The following is a 17,142-nucleotide window of genomic DNA, read 5'->3' as shown; positions in this document are numbered from 1 at the left end:
GTCTGGGAGCTGCTTTTTTCTCCTCCTCTCTCCTCTTGTTTTTCTCCCCTTTCCTGCCCCCAATTTTCCTAAAAATGGCACCGATAACGGTGGCCATGGTCTTTTCTGTAGGACCAAAGCAAATTCCTTGTATGTACAAACATGCTTGGCAATAAAGTTGATTCTGATTCTGATTCTGATTCTAAAGTGCACGTACTGTACATACATTCATCTGGATGGAGAGGGATCAAAAACATAACAAAAAGTTGGGAAGTGCTGTTTTAAGTGGGTCATTCCTATATAGAAATCCAAGCTTTTGTGATTGTGAATGCAACAAAAACTCAGCAACAAAAACTCACTGCATTAAGGTTTTGCTTCTGACACATTGACCTCCAATCTACTGTCCACTGGGACAGCTGTCCGAGGAGTGTTTTTGAACTACATGAGCAATTTCACACATTAGGAGGAGTTGCTAGCCAACATAAGCTAATGTATGTTTCCTCTGGTCGCCCCAGTGATGGTGACAGCCTCTCACCATCCTGACAGGCCAGTCCAGCTAGCTGCGACTGTCACACAGGCTGAAAAGGCTTGTAAGCAAACTGGTCCTCAGTGAAGTAACATTTAGCAGCGGTGCATGATATCCAGTGTAGGCTGAGTGAGAAACCGTGTCTTTCACTCATTGGTGGCGGTGCGCTGATTGCCCTCAGGGTCCAGATAACAAGTCACTAACTAACTGTGCCTTTTGAGAAGCAAACAGCTGCTCATAAATGTGTTTGAATGGTGATTATTTTGTCCATAAAATAGCAAAAACTTCCACTAAGAAACCCCGGGGAGGAATAATACACCAGCTCTACACAGTTTAAATTTAGGCTTTCGTGTCTCCATGTGGAGCTGTAAATGATAAATTCAAATGAGGTCACTTAAGACAGTGTCTGGGGGGTCTGAAGGCTACAAAATCTAACCTCACCTGCAGTATGCTGCATCACAGCAGCTCAAGCAGACATCAGTTCCTACTAGTACAACACACCTATGTCAATAGACTGCACTGTCAGTGGTTGCTGACAATGGCATTGTGGGTAATGTAGGTGCCAGATTTTGACAATTAGAATCCATCTCTGGATTTTGATCCATCAGTTTTTATTAGTTTCAGAACTTTCCATTATGAGTCCGGTGACAGCACTCTATTAGACAGTGCTGTCATGTAACATCCATACCTTTGTCTCCATTTTACCAAAAGGCAGGAATATAAAATCTATGTTTTTACTGTTCAATTGTCAAAATTGGTACAAATATTTGAAATGACATATCTGGACATGTTACACTGTACAGGTCATGATCTGAGGTCAACAACACTTTCCAATACTTAGGATGTTTTCTTTAAAAATGTTGTTTGTTTTCTGGGGTTAGTTCACTTTGAATTTTTATCATCTGAGACAAACATAATGGTTGGATTTTGACATATGTCCTAATGTTAAAATTAACTTAACTACAGTATATGTGAATATGAGGTGAGTTGAAACATGCACCTTCAATCAATGGACTGTAATTGAGTTACAAAGTACAAGCCTATCTGACACTATGTACTATTTGCAGCATTTATTACATTTAAAAGGGATAAACACTAATTGTATTTATATTTTCTCCTTTAATTTTCAGGAAATAAACAATATATTCTCCATAGAAAATAGTCTATTGTACATACTTTACTGGTATGGCACTTTCTATGATTGAGCATTGTAACCATAAGGCAATAATTTATATATATCATAGCGTTTATCAGTAATAAAAACACATTAAAACATTTGTTATGTCTATGTCATAATTCATGTAATAGAAGGCTCAAACTTAATAAATAAATAAAACCATATTATTTATGGTCTGCATGATACTGAACATACTTACATTCAGTAATGTAAATAATAATGTTTTTATTGTTAGCCTGACATTTATCACTGACATAAAAAAAAAAAAGATCCTTACTTCCTGCTCCTTCAGAGTAAAAACATTCGGTACATTAACCCTGGCTGACATCTTCAGCATTTTTACAATTGTCTGCAGTGGAATTATTTTAGAAGTTATTATATATTGGTTATCATATCAAGCCATGTGGAGGGTTGCAGGTTCATATAAGTCGTCCGCTCAAATACATTTTTGTTGTAGGATAAATTAAAGGATTATTATCTTATTACAGCCAAATCCCACATCATTATATTGATGTATTTTAAACATTTGTATTTTTTAACACATAATTTTTGACTAAAGATAAAGGTTTAAAGAACTAAAACTAAAGATATTATATTTTTTTGGAATAATAACTCTGGTAGAGTGATTACACGCCATCACTAAAGTCGTTTTAGAAGTTACTCTGAAGGCAGCTCTTAAGTGACTTACTTAAAATGATTGACATTTAAAGCTAGGAGATCCAACTTTCTATCAGATTAATACTGTACAACTTACTGCACATGAACTATTCAATAGAATACACAGCTGTTCAAAAGCTCTGGCTGTACTTTAAGGGACACACTGCTCTCTTGTGGCTCAAGATTAACATGACAGCTTTAGAAAATCCTGTTGTCATCGTCAGCCAGTGTCCTGTGGGGGTCATTCATCCATTATACATGGTTCAAGTTCAGTGAGTGGGCAGCTCATGAAATCAACTGAATTCCAAATTCAAACGTAGTCTGTTAAAACAGAAGTACAAAGATGTTCTGTACAGTCCACGATGTAGAAAACATAAGCTCACACTGATTTTACATATATTTATTTTAAAAAAATCCAGACACATAAATATTGAGACGACATGCAAAAGGAGAACATAATCGTTATATTTATCAAACTGATTCTCAAGGAAACAGAACTGTGAGCCTTAAGACATGTAAGTCAACAAAAGCATGTCTACTAAAGAGATGAACTGGGAGGTGGTTGGTGCCTGACGTTGGCTCTAAGTTGGTTGACAGCGGGACGCCTCAGCTGAATTTGGCTTTAGAGAAGTCCATCTCTGGGTGTTGAGCCATGAACCTGCAGAGACAGAAGGTGTCAGAGTCAATCAAACAAAAGGAAGATCCACTTTCTTTGAAATTACAATTACGTGAAAATTATGCTCATTGTTCAGAAAATGAGCAGTTTAATCATACAGTGGATTGGTTCCAAGAAGCGCCGACTCTTTTTCTCCACTATTAGTTAATTCATGTTTTTGAACAATATCTCAGTCAACTTTTTTCTATATATTTATATATTTATGGACTTTGTTGAGCTACAGCACCTCCATCTGGCCAAAGAGTGATATTTCTAATCCATAGCTATTGATGGTCCTCTGAGATCACACCATCATACAACACAATCGATTGGACAGACACTGTGAACTTTGCTTCTGTAAAGAAACTCTGAGACCAATTATATCCGCAACAGTCACCACTGTAGCATTGTTTAACCCTTATAAAACTAAACAAGATCCTTAGGGGCAGCTTTAACAAGCTTAAAGAGGAAGTGAGCTTCTATAGACAGGCCTTTACTGTGAGACCTTATAAAATGCAAGAAACAAACTTCACATAGTTGCTTTATGGTTTTGTCTCTCTTCAGTCTTACATTTGACTTTTTTTTTTTTAATCCCCACATTCTCTTAGTTTTATCATTTTCAAACTTGTAGTCCTCAGACACAACTTGGGCTGGGTATAAAAACAAAAAAACAATTAAAAGATTTTCCTGATTCAAATCAATCTTGATTGGAAAGACCTGATATCAATTCATAAATTCCTTACATTGATTTCTTAGATATATTCCATTTCCTGCATTGTTTTGTTAGAAATCTCGCAAGGCTGATTTCACAAGATGCATGTGGGGGAGATGCAAAACATGACAGAAGCTTGGAGAGCACTGGGAGTGGCAGGATTTTACAATAATAAATGCTCACAAAAGTGTAGGCCATTTGGGCAGATCAAAACCCATCTGTCTGTTCACAGCAGAAGGTGGTAGACAAACACCACACTCTATTTTATAAAGTTAAAGAGGAGTCCAGCCTTGACCAGAACGAGGTAACAATGAAGACTAAACTTGACTATTGCATAAAGAAGCTGCTACAGAGAGGTGCCCAGTAAAACACCAGCTGTCAGCTGACACAGAGTAAAAAGATATTTTAAGTTTTACGATAACAAAAGGGAGGTAATCTGTATCTGTACAGTGATGTAACGCTGGAAACTTACTTTTTAAGAATGTCTTGTTTCTTCTGCTCTTCAGATGTAGGCAGGCCCATTGATTTCTGCCTTTGGTCATACATCATCTTCTCCACCATACCACGCGTCTCTCCGTCCAGGTCTGACAGCTGCTCAGCATAAAGAAAGTACATACAGTGAGGACGGAGCAGAAAGATAAAGAACACCTGTCAGTAATCTTTTTGTTCCTTCCATAACTACTACTCTTCTTTTACTGGAAATGTGGAGTTCACTCCTTTACCTTTGAGTTCTCAGGACAGACTTTCTTGGTGTTGATTTCTGGGTCTGTGGTAACAATCCTGCTCCACCACTCCATTTTATTAATCTGAAATCAAAGAACACAGCCATTTTACAACTGAAAAGACGCATATTATTGGAATAAGTTTACAGTGGCTACATTCACATGGGCAATGTTATTATAATATAAATCAAACCAATATGCCCCACTTTGGAGCTTCAATGGAAATATTGGAGAACAAAACAGAGAGGGTTTTCCCCAACACTGAATTCTCTCAACAAAAGATGATGAACCCCAATTTTCAACACTGCTATGGAGTGTCTTTGTTGGTGGGGGTGCCTGGTCTGGTCTAGGTGGTTGGTACATGTCTAAGTAACATCCTCGTGAATAAAAGGTCCAAAAGTTTCCCATCAGAACATTGAATTGTCACAAGATGGTCAATGTTATTCACTTTTAATGTTGTGGCTGATCTGTGTATATATGTGATAGAAACAGTATACTGTAGATACTTTACAGGTGAAAGTGTTTATGTGTTTACATATCTTCCTACTGAATTCAGGTATTTTTATTCTAACTGGGCTATTATTCTGATTATTAGTGGAATACTAGTGTCCATGTAAATGTAGAAAGCGATCAAAAGATAAAAGACACATACCTTTTCCAAGTGGACTGTGACCACCTTGCCATCGTCGAGGAGCCAGGAGCTCTCCTCTACCTTCACCTCGTTGTAGAGCTGACCTTCAATAACAGGAGGGTGTCCCTTCAAGCCAACCTTGATGGAGCGTCGCTGGATGTCAACCACTACATCCCTCCCCTTGATGCGGAAGTTCACATTGAAAGGCACGACCAGCTGTGGAAGGATGACAAAATTGACAATGAATATTAGATCCTGACTGGCATCAAATTGTCCATAATATGTAACCACCTGGTGTTTCTGGCTTGATTAACACAGTGGATTTAATCAATCTGATTGGTTTTATTGATTTGGTTCATAGACATGTTAACTGACAGCGTATATAATGGGAAATCAATGTGTCCCTGCTAAGCTGCACTGGATGAGACATGCAAACAACGGAACCATTTGTCACAGACAGTTGCGAGCACAATAGGAGCAGTGGGCAGCTATTCACTGAAGGCTAGTTTGGAGAACATCCATGGATGCAGATGGGATTCGGGACTGGACTTCAAAGTTTAAAACATGAGTGAAGGTGACTGAGTTCAGACTTTGCATTAACATCTCTTGTGGGAAATCCATTCACAAGTGAGCAGGAGTGAACACATCCAGGGAGCACTGAGACTGAGGACCTCCCACTCAACAGAGGTGCTCTTGAGTACTGGCAGAGTTTTGTCTCATTAAAGGGGAACTCCGGCGCAAAATGAACCTGGGGTTAATAACACATGTGTACCGAGTTCTAACGTTCTCTGGTATTTGTTTTCATGTATTTGTTTTGTTAGTCAAATGTGACCAGTTTTCTTGCAAACCGCTATTTAGCGTATAACGCTGTGTCGGTGTGCCCCGAAGGCTAGCGTTATACGCTAAATAGCGGTTTGCAAGAAAACTGGTCACATTTGACTAACAAAACAAATACACGAAAACAAATACCAGAGAACGGTCGAACTCGGTACACATGTGTTATTAACCCCAGGTTCATTTTGCGCCGGAGTTCCCCTTTAACTCAGAAAAAACAACAACACAGAACTACAAGTCTAAGTGATCGTCTGAAAAGGAAATATTGCCATAGGTGATGTCTGTTCATTAGTAATGTGAGCCTTACTAAACTTAACTTACTAAATAATAAATAAATCTAAACAATAATTACCAATTGAAATTATTTAATATGAGTACACTGTCTTTGATTCTGCCATTAAATAACATTTTGGTTGGCAATTGATTAATTATTGATTATTCCGTGTTTAGTTAAGTTACAAATTTCCACAATCACCGGTGCCTTTTAGTCTCTCGTAGTGTCCCTGGTTAGTTAGGTAGTGAACCAGCTGGACTGAGTAATGCAGCCATCCTTTTGTTCACTTGTTTGTCATTTTGCCTCTGCTATTTTTGGAGTAATCCATCTTTAAAGACATGTTCCTCTGGCTTGTCAGGGCTTTAGCCATTTGGGTGGGGGTTACTGATGTTACTGATGCTCCAGGAGATATTCAGGATTTAGTTCAAGTTGGGTAGAAACCAGGGAGATAGCTTGGATTGTAATGTGGTGGGCACTCAGATACAACTTTACTGTGACAGTGGGATAATTTGGTAATGACTTAATATTCACTCAGTATTACTTAATCCATATTAAACAATAGATACAGGTATTTTGGAGAATGATAAAAGTATGATTCTGAAGGCAAAAGGAACTCACATCAACTTCACACAGTGTCTGTGTCCACTTGTAGTTGGGTAAATCAGCTCCATTTCCTGAATTAGGCTTCAGTTTATCTTTGTCCTTCTCGTCCTCCTCTCCTTCAGAGTCAGACTGGGAAAAAAATTGAAATTAGATTTTTACTGCTCATCAACACCAAGCTGTTTAACCAATATTTCAGTAATGGTTCACTCACCCCCTTCTCTTTCTCAGTCTTCTCTTTTTCTGCTTTGTCAGACTTTTCTGTGTTTTCTGTGACATTCACAACTTTCTCCTCCTCCTTCTTTTTCTATCGGATGAAAAACAAATACAAAAAGATTCAGTAAAACAAATCTATGTGATTGTGACAGAGCATAAGAGCATCAAGATGTCACCTTGTCCAGCTCAGACTGAAGCTTCTCGGCTTCTTCCTCGGTCAGCTCCTGAATTCTGGGTCCGTCGTCCTTTTTCTTTTTCCTCTCTTCCTCTGCAAGCTTGGCAGCTCTCTCGGCTTTCTCTTTCTTTTCCTTCTCTTGTTTCACCTGTTTCTCTTTGTGGGCCTTCATTGCTAGCTTACTGTGGTGAGCAAAAGCATCCTTGACTAGCTGAAAGAAAAAAGAAATAAGGCATAAGTGGAGGTGTGCCTCGCCCGCTTAACAGGACAGCTTGTTGACAGCACAGTCTCAAATGTAACGCAAGATGTGGACAGAGAAACACCGCTCACCTTCTCTGCAACACCCGATTCTGCACCGGTGAAGAAATCAGTTTTTCGCCGGAGGAAGCTGAAAAACGTGTTTACTAACTGTGGAGAAATAACAATAAGTCACAAATGCCTTATAAAAACAGACAGCACATGAATGTGTGTGGAAAGGAAATGCAGAAATTTTAGTCATCTACATACACAGAATTCAGCCATTAAAATGACATTAAAATGTTTAATTGTAGAATGGATCATTTATAACATCTTCCAGGAAGAAGCAGCATTCACTAAATGAATAAAAAAATAATTAAAATGTGTTTCTCCTGAAACGCCTGTCATGCTTTCTCCTCAGTCACGTGCATGTCAAATTCCCCAGAACACCCCGCTGACTACAGACATTAGGTTAGGGTGCAGGACAGTACCACACATTTTCTGTAACAACAACTTTTGTTAAATCTTGTACCCTTGTTAAAACATTTTTTTTTTATTGTTTATGAGTACTAAAATGCAAGGTGTACCTACTAGCTTACAGGCTAACCACGTTAGCCTAAACGTTAGCACGATAGCTTTAGCACAGCAGAATACACTTTACCTCATGAATCCCTCCTTCGTGTTGTTGCGCCATAACAAGCAACATCCCATCGTACTTTTCTTCATCGTCACCCATAGTGGATGGCTGTGAAATTGTTTAACTGACTGGCAAAAGCGCAAATTACAATTCCACTAAAAGTTGAATTAGCGACAATGTTGGGCCGGGAGAGTCACGCTGCGCACTTCCTGGAAATAGACCCCGCCTCGCGTGCCTGTCGACCAATCCGTTCAGTGGATTGTGAATGACAGATAAAATGCCCAATAGTGTTAGAGCATTGGTTCAGGGCGGGATTGGTGTGCATGTGAAGAATGAGAATATTCTAGAGAAGAAAAGAGAATTTTGATAAAATATGATGTTGTTACCTCGAGTATGTAATGTATGCATTACCCATAGTGCATTTCATGTCTTTTCCCACAGACTTCCTTACCCTTACACACCTGTCCTCACACTTGGTTGTCTCTGGCATCTGTAGATATAAGTGTTGAAAGTACCTTTGAAATTAATCATAGTTTAATAACATAGTGTGATGATTCCTGTTCCAAAATGTATAGTAGTTAACAGTGTGTTCTGCTTAATATATCTTACTAACCACAGAATATTCCAGGCCGTGCAGGAATAGAAGAATGTCAATAACAGATAAAGGAAGGGGATGCAGCAGGTCGAGATGACCCATCGCTAGATTAACCGGACGTCCATATAGAATAGTGTGTTCTTTGTTAAGGTTGTTGTGTGCAGGCACTCACTCGAGGAGATGGAGCGAGGATGGAGTCAGATGTTATGGGCGTGAGCTGCAGGTGAAGAGGAGAGACGGAGTCGGATTACGAGCCAACCAGAAGACGACACACCCAAGTTCGCCTGCATCCTTCACAACTTTTTGTAGTAGTATATTAGAACTGGGTCAGGGAAAGATAGGGAGTCAGACTTCATGAACTGACATGACTTTGTTGTTTGTCAGCGACAGGAAGATTGGACCCAGAGCTCTGTAAGCTTATTTCTTTGTGTTGCTTTTAATAAATTACTCAAACTGAGAAATAGAAGCCTGCAGTGTCGTCCATTAAACGAACGCGCGAAGAAGAGGAACAAGGTCAAAAAGGGATTGTAAACGGTCTTCTCCAACACATCATTGACATTAATGCTAAGTTCAGTTGCTATCTATTTCTTTGGGGTTTCTCAGGTGGTCCATCTCATCCTCTGCCTCTCTTTTTTTTTTTTTTTAAAAGAAAGGCTTTTATACTTTGCACCAGCATACACATAGTGTATGTGCAGTAAGCTGTAGAGTATTTTTTTTAACAATATATATACATACATATATATATATATCTCTTATTCCTGGCTTGTTGAGTACCATAACTAGAAACGCAGTCAAAATAATTTTTCACACTCATACTTCTTATCTTCCCACTACAGTCAAATTGAAATTTGATGTTAAGATCTTACTTTAGTCCCACCTTGGTAAATTTTCTTAATCTGACCGCCTGATATTGTGAAGTGTGATTACACATGATCATAAAGGTGATGAGTAAAAGGCTCTTCCCATTAGACTTTACCTGCAGTTTTGTGGTTTTTTGAGTTAACCCTAGCAGCCAGCACTGGTACCTATTTATCTGGAGAACAATAGGCTGCTGGCTAGCATTACAAATACAGGGCTCTAGTTTCGTGACCTTCTGGTCAGGGGCTGCTATTTTCCTTACTCCAATGATTACTGCTGTGTGTCCTTCTCCCTGCTGTGTGTCCCTCTCATGATCAAATTCTACATGTATGTTTGTAGTCAGATGTATGTATCTATGACAGATGTATGTTTATCTCGTTCCTCCTGTCCTCTCTGAGCTGGGTTCTGCTCAAGGTTTCATCCTGTTAAACGGGAATTTTTCCTTGCCACTGTTGCCTTCAGGCTTGTTCTGGGGGTTTCAGACTGGATTTTGTAAAGTATCTTGAGACAATTTGTATTGTTATTGATGCTATATAAATAAAATTGAATTGAATTGGAAATTGAATGAGTAATAGTTTGTAGATGATAGTCTTGGGTGGACAGACTTCACAGAAAAGAATAGGCTGTGTGCCAAAGAGTACTGATCATCAATATAGCTTATTTACATGATGTTACAAGATATAAGGACATTTTGATGAGAGAAGCTTCATTAAAGGCTAAATTCACCACCCTTACTAGATACCTGAAGTCCCTCTAACAGTTAGTCAGACAGGCATAACATGACCACCTTCCTAATATTGTGTAGGTCTCCCTTGTGCCTCCTAAACAGTTGTGACTCATCAGAGAATAGACATGGGCCTTCTGAGGGTGTCCTGTGGTGTCTGACAACTGAATGTTGTTAGTGGGGACCTTTGGGTCCTATGGGTAGAGGGGAGGCGCCTCTATCTCATCCCACAGATACTCGGGATCTAGTGAATTTGGAGGCCAGGTCAACACCTCATACTTAGTGTTATGTGAATTTTCTTTGTGGTATGTCTATACGTCGACTCATCTGTCATATTTTTAATTTATTTTTATTACTATTATTATTATTCTTTACTGGGTGTTTGGTATTTGGGCTTATTATACTGTTTCCTACATGTATGTCTGACAGTGCTGTATGCGATGGAGATGTCAATTTCCCTGCGGGAACCTCCCAAAGGGATCAATAAAGTTGTCTATCTATCTATCTATCTATCTATCTATCTATCTATCTATCTATCTATCTATCTATCTATCTATCTACAGTGGGGAAAATAAGTATTTGATACACCACAGATTTTGCAAGTTTGCCCCCTTATAAAGAATGGAGAGGACTGTAATTTTCATCATAGGTACACTTCAACTGTGAGAGACAGAATCTAAAACAAAAATCCAGAAAATCACATTGTATGATTTTTAAATAATTAATTTGTATTTTCTTGCATGAAATAAGTATTTGATCACCTACCAACCAGCAAGGATTCTGGCTCTCACAGACCTGTTAGTTTGTCTTTAAGAAGCCATCCTATCCTCCACTCGTTACCTGTATTAATTGCACCAGTTTGAACTCGTTATCTGTATAAAAGACACCTTTCCACACACACAATCGATCAGACTCCAACCTCTCCACCATGGACAAGACCATAGAGCTGTCTAAGGACACCAGAGACAAAACTGTAGACCTGCACAAGGCTGGGATAGGATATAGACAATAGGCAAGCAGCTTGGTGAGAAGGCAACAACTGTTGGTGCAATTATTAGGAAATGGAAGGGACTCAAGATGACTGTCAGTCTCCCTTGGACTGGGGCTCCATGCAAGATCTCACCTCGTGGAGTGTCAATGATCATGAGAAAGGTAAGGGATCAACCCAGAACTACAAAGGAGGACCTGGTCTATGACCTGAAGAGAGCTGGGACCTCAGTCTCAGTGGTTACCATTAGTAACACACTACGCTGCCATGGATTAAAATCCTGCAGCACATGCAAGGTCCCCCTGCTCAAGCCAGCACATGTCCAGGCCTGTCTGAAGTTTGCCAGTGACCACCTGGATGATCCAGAGGAGGCATGGGAGAAGGTCATGTGGTCAGATGAGACCAAAAGTCAACTTTGTGGTATAAACTCCACTCGCCGTGTTTGGAGGAAAAAGTATGATGAGTACAATCCCAAGAACATCATCTCAACTGTGAAGCATGGGGGTAGAAACATAATGCTTTGGGGGAACTTTTCTGCAAAGGGACCAGGACGAGTGCACCGTATGGAGGAGAGGATGGATGGGGCCATATATTGCGAGATTTTGGGCAACAACCTCCTTCCCTCAGTAAGAGCATTGAAGATGGGTTGTGGCTGGGTCTTCCAGCATGACAATGACCTGAAACACACAGCCAGGGCAACTGAGGAGTGGCTCCATAAGAATCATTTCAAGGTCCTGGAGTGGCCTAGTCAGTCTCTAGACTTAAACCCAATAGAAAATCTTTGGAGGGAGATGAAATTCTGCGTTGCCCAGCTACAGCCTCGAAACCTGAAAGATCTGGAGGAGATCTGTATGGAGGAGTGGGGGCAAAATCCCTGCTGCTGTGTGTGCAAACCTGGTCAAGAACTATAGGAAACGTTTGATCTCTGTAATTAGATCTGTACTAAATATTAAGTTCTGTTTTTCTAGTGTATCAAATACTTATTTCATGCAAGAAAATACAAATTAATTATTTAAAAATCATACAATGTGATTTTCTGGATTTATGTTTTAGATTCTGTCTCTCACAGTTGAAGTGTACCTATGATGAAAATTACAGCCCTCTCCATTCTTTGTAAGGGGGGAAACTTGCAAAATCTGCGGTGTATCAAATACTTAGTTTCCTCACTGTATCAAAGAAAAGTGTGTCTGAAAATTTTTTTTTTTTAGAAATTAAGAATAAAATTAAAATAATCAAACTGCACAGGTGCCCGCTTTTAATTGTGAATTTATTTAAATTTCAAAAACAGTGAAGTTAATGTGTCTTCTTGTTCATATGGAAGAAAGAAGATGCTTTTACCCCCACACTTAATGTACACCAAAAGTAGAGACAAATTAGACAGCAACTATCGTCACAGAATTCTTATTTCAACAAAAAATGAAGAGCTGTCCTGGTCCCTTAGTCTCAAGTAAAAGTAAATCAGGCATTCATTATTATATTGTGTTTTTGAGTTGATTTTACGTGGCGTCATTCAAATAAAATACAAGAACATGACTAGACTGAGATGTATGCAAGCAAAAAGAGTCTTTCGCATCTATTGTATAACTCTGTGAATAATAAAATGCAAATAAATTTGCCAAAGCTAAAGGCTGTAACTATGATTATATGATGTGATTAATGAATAAAAAGAATATGCAATAATTGTAATAACTGAGTATTCCCACTGACATACTATGTTTACAGTAGGGATTATGGTCATAAAACAGCTGTTGCTCCATTGTTTTGCTACACACTGGTTTCCCGAATTTGACTCGAGCGGTATTCTTTCACCACTTTCTTCATGTCACGGTCTGGTTTCCAATCAGTTCTTCTGAGAAGCGTTTGTGGTTCAGCAAATGGGTCAAATTTGGACCTGTAAAAGAGTTTTCAGTCGCTGAGAATATGCAAAATTATGGAGGTCATTTAAAACCCTTCAGTTAACAGTACTAGTGCTGCTTTTGATGATTAAATACTTAGTAACCATTTACTTGCATATTTACAATTAAAACTAGTGAAATAAACAATGTTATTTAATATTTAATACTCAGATATTTAATAATTAATCATTCTTCTTGCTGTCTTGATGATTACAGAGTAGCCAAACATAATTTCATTGCCCTAATGTATAATGACAATAAAGTTAATTCATTTATTTATTCATTCATTCATTCATTCATTCATTCATAATAAAGAGCAAATGATCTATTGATCTTGATCTACTCCAAAAAAAGGGTTTAAAATATGTATGTGCTTACTATTAATATGTTATCCATCCAAAATTAACACAAATTGTAGCTAAATGTGACTGCAGTAATATGGAGACAATAATGTAATGTACAATAATACACTTACTTCTTCAGGTGTTTCTCAATGGCTTTCCGTTCATACACAGCTCCAAGTTTTGTTCTCACAGGATCAACAAACAGCTTCTTGGTCAGTGGACAGATGAGATGTGGAGACAGTAATTATTAACATGCCATATTCACAGTCCTTGGTCATTTCTACAGTGTCTGTGTTCTAGTACTTGTGGAAATGCAGTAGGTCTACCTCTCACGGAATAAAAAAAAACATCCTAATCTTCCAGTTTCGATTTGTTCAAATCACATCTCACCCTTGATGGTCACCATCTTGGTAGCCGAGGCACCACTAACCGATTTGCAAACTTGTGAAAATGAAGCTGAGGAACTGGCAGCCGCACCATAGAAAGTGTTTCCTTTTCACTGACCGGTCGTCAGATAGAAGCTATCGGTATATTTATTGGATTCATTTAAAAATCTGTCATGATTCACAATATAATGCAGCAGTATGATGTTTGCTGGGATGGTTGCCAGTTTTCAAGGCGTACCTTGGTTGCTGACATCATAAAGCTGGCTGACAGAATGCAGAGAGTGTGTAAAGCTGACCATTCAGAAAGTAGAAAGTAGTAAAATCCCTTGAATGAGTGGGTGTGTCACAACTCTGAATAGTTCAATAAGTGTTTCTAAAATCACTTTGTAATTTACCTTCTCTTTGTCATCCAGGGATTGTGCAGCATTCTCCGCGGTATACTTTTCAGCTTCTTGTTCATATGTCTTTTGACTGGTCAGGTATTCCTCAGCCAGAATGCTTCCACAGACAGACAGACACAAGACAACATAAGACAGAGTACACGCTAGACAGGTCGCCAGTCAATCACAGGGCTAACACAGAAAGACAACCTACGGCCAATTACAAATCGCCAATTAACATGTCTTTGGACTGTGGGAGGAAGCCAGAGCACCCAAACAAAAAACTGTTCAACTTGGTATTTTCCAATTACTAATGCTCAGCAAAAAAGGTAATGGGAAAACTTCATGTATCTTGTTGCTCTGACCTGTCTATAACCTTTTGCCCCAGTGGGCAGCTCAGTAGGTAGAGTGGCTCGGGGGTTAGCATTTCAATCCCTGGTTCATGGACCACATTCAAGTATAGTATAGTGTATTTAAGCAAGACCCTGAATCCCGGGTGCGTGGCATTGGTGTGGGAATAAGTTAGCGCTTGTGTGAAGCAATGAGTAGATGTGTCATCGTGACTGTAAAGCTCTTTGAGTACCAACAGGTAAGAAATGTGCTTTATAAACACAATACCATTACCAGTTATGTGTGGCCTTTACATAGCCTTTTTTATGTGGACACTTTTTGCATTTGCAGGTGCTACGTTCATATAACTGTTTTGGGTCGCTTCGGTGCAATCCTATTCTTGCCTGAGGAAATGGAGTAACACAATAGACTGATGCACTCTATTCTACAAAAGGAAACTTTTGGAACAAGCTTCCCTTTTTAGAATAAAAAGAAAACTTACAAGGACACTGGTCTCAGATTCAACAACAAAAGCAAATTCAGTCAAATGTGCAAAAGGGGTCACCCAACAATGTTTCATTTGATTAACTAATCAACCTAAATGACAAAAATCATTGATGCACTGATGCAAAATGGTGTGTAAGGGTTATAATGTTACCTGTCCAATGGATCTTGAGGCTCGGGGGCGATCAGCAGTCCATACACAGCATCAAGGATATCTCTCATGGTAATATGGGCATTGTAGTTCCGGTCAAATATGTTGTGGCAGATGCGTCCCACACTGTTTATGTTGCAGTGGTATATCTTTATTCATGTTAAGAATATAACAGTACAGTATTTAATAGTGTAGAAATGGGTACTATCAAGTACTACGCTTTCTCAAAAAATGACACAACGACAACATACTAGGGGTTGAACGATTTCCAATTTTTTAAAGTTGAATACTATGTGAAGAAAGTTGAGGTGACATCAATTATTCGTTGATGACGTCCCACATAAAAATACAGTAGAAAGTCATGCTTTGCAGCAATGAAATCTATGTTCTTGACCTGAATATATATAGCGTCTTACACAAGGAAGCTACGGAGGCTTTTCTACAAGGTAACTGAAGCTTGAACAGGTAGCCACTGCCAACACCATAAACACTATCAGTCTGACAATGCTAACATGCAGCCCTCACTCGACAAACTCTCAGCTGTACTATAACTTCCATCTCTCGCATGGTGCATTCACTGACATCAAGGACAAAAAATACGCTCTACAACCAAAGCAACAATGTCAACTACTAGAACACAACAAAACTGAACATAAACACATGAGCTTATTAATACTGTATGCTGCAGATATGTTTAGCCTATATAAATCATCAGTAGCGTTTAATAGTACAATAGCAAATTGTTGATGTGCAGGCTCCTTCTCTCTGTCACTGCAGGGTGTTTGGTGAAGTTGTTAATTGTCGTTCAGAGGATTTGGATCATTCCTGTGCTAAAGTTAGCGGATGTCTTTTCAGATGAGTGTGTATTGCAGTAGTACTTTTGTTGTATTTCACGACTGACTCACATATTTTGCATGTCACGGTAGTATGGGCTTCATCTTTAGTGAAGTATTTCCACTTGATGAACTGCTTCTAGTTTGCTGCAACGATCTACCGAGCTCCCCATCTGTCTTCTAAGAGATGTCAGTGTTGCAACTGTCACGTAATTAGCGACCAGTCGACCTGATGTTTATAGCGTCATGGCACAGCAGTTAAGTCGACTGATTGGTACAACCCCTACAACATACCTATATCAGTGCTCATGTTGACACATCCCTACTCGCCTTCATCCTGTGAAAAATTTAATATGGTACTTACCAGCCAGCATTTTGTTTTAGAAAAGAAAATATACAGTGATTCCCTACATTTGTAAGAGACCAGTCAAGATCAAACCTGTTCCTTCCTACTGTATGATTCATTAAAGAAGGCCATTTAATTGGCAGGATACACGTGTGACAAAGCGAACGGTAGGAGGCTTTACTGGGTAGTCAGCACCAAACTGGCAGTACAGCTCAAAGGTTCCTTTCTCATAAGGAGTGTCCGGAGGGCCTTCCATGAGAATCTTCCAGAATGCTGAAAAGTTTAAAAATGACATACAGCAGTTGACTCATTGACCTATAGGTTTGATACCCAGTGTTGATTGAAGGGAAATGATATACTGTATTAGACATTGCCTTAAACTTGGTCAACGTTTGGGCGAAGACCAAGTGTGGTTATCTTGACAAAATGAAGCAGAACATAATATACCAAATATCTAGTCAATCTAAAGATCACAAGCACTTTTTCTATACTGTATGTCAGTTTCCACACAAATTGGCCTTGATTTCCAGTATGTTACTAGTTTCTAGCTGAGTAGTTTCTATTTCTAAAAGTAATAAGCACATGCTTTCTGCCTAAATATGTGACTTACTGAAGTCAGATTCCGATGGATAGATACCAAAGTAGGGATGTGGGTCAAGGTGCAGACTCTTCAGCTCTTCGAGAATACGTTTGTCCTTCTCCATGAAGCGTCCGTCTTTGGCCTCCAGAATCTTCTTTTTCAGAGCACTAGTTGGAAAGAAAGAAATTAAGAAATT

At 39.0% G+C, this 17,142-nt stretch overlaps 1 protein-coding gene across 1 annotated transcript; it reads right to left on the bottom strand.

Moving 5' to 3' along the window:
- Nucleotides 1-2,724: 2,724 nt before the first annotated feature.
- On the bottom strand, nt 2,725-8,265 carry nudc (nudC nuclear distribution protein). The gene is made up of 9 exons (XM_084562715.1): nt 8,057-8,265; nt 7,489-7,566; nt 7,160-7,369; nt 6,982-7,074; nt 6,786-6,899; nt 5,081-5,275; nt 4,429-4,512; nt 4,179-4,297; nt 2,725-2,997 (listed from the first exon to the last, which is right to left on the bottom strand). Exons 1-9 carry the CDS (start codon nt 8,129-8,131, stop codon nt 2,946-2,948), a joined length of 1,020 nt encoding a protein of 339 aa, XP_084418841.1. The 5' UTR covers nt 8,132-8,265; the 3' UTR covers nt 2,725-2,945.
- Between the last annotated feature and the right edge of the window lie 8,877 nt (nt 8,266-17,142).

The sequence above is a fragment of the Chelon labrosus genome, assembly GCF_963514085.1.
Source record: "Chelon labrosus genome assembly, chromosome: 16".
In the NCBI taxonomy this organism is placed as follows: Eukaryota; Metazoa; Chordata; class Actinopteri; order Mugiliformes; family Mugilidae; genus Chelon; species Chelon labrosus.
This window is presented reverse-complemented; position numbering and strand designations above follow the sequence as displayed.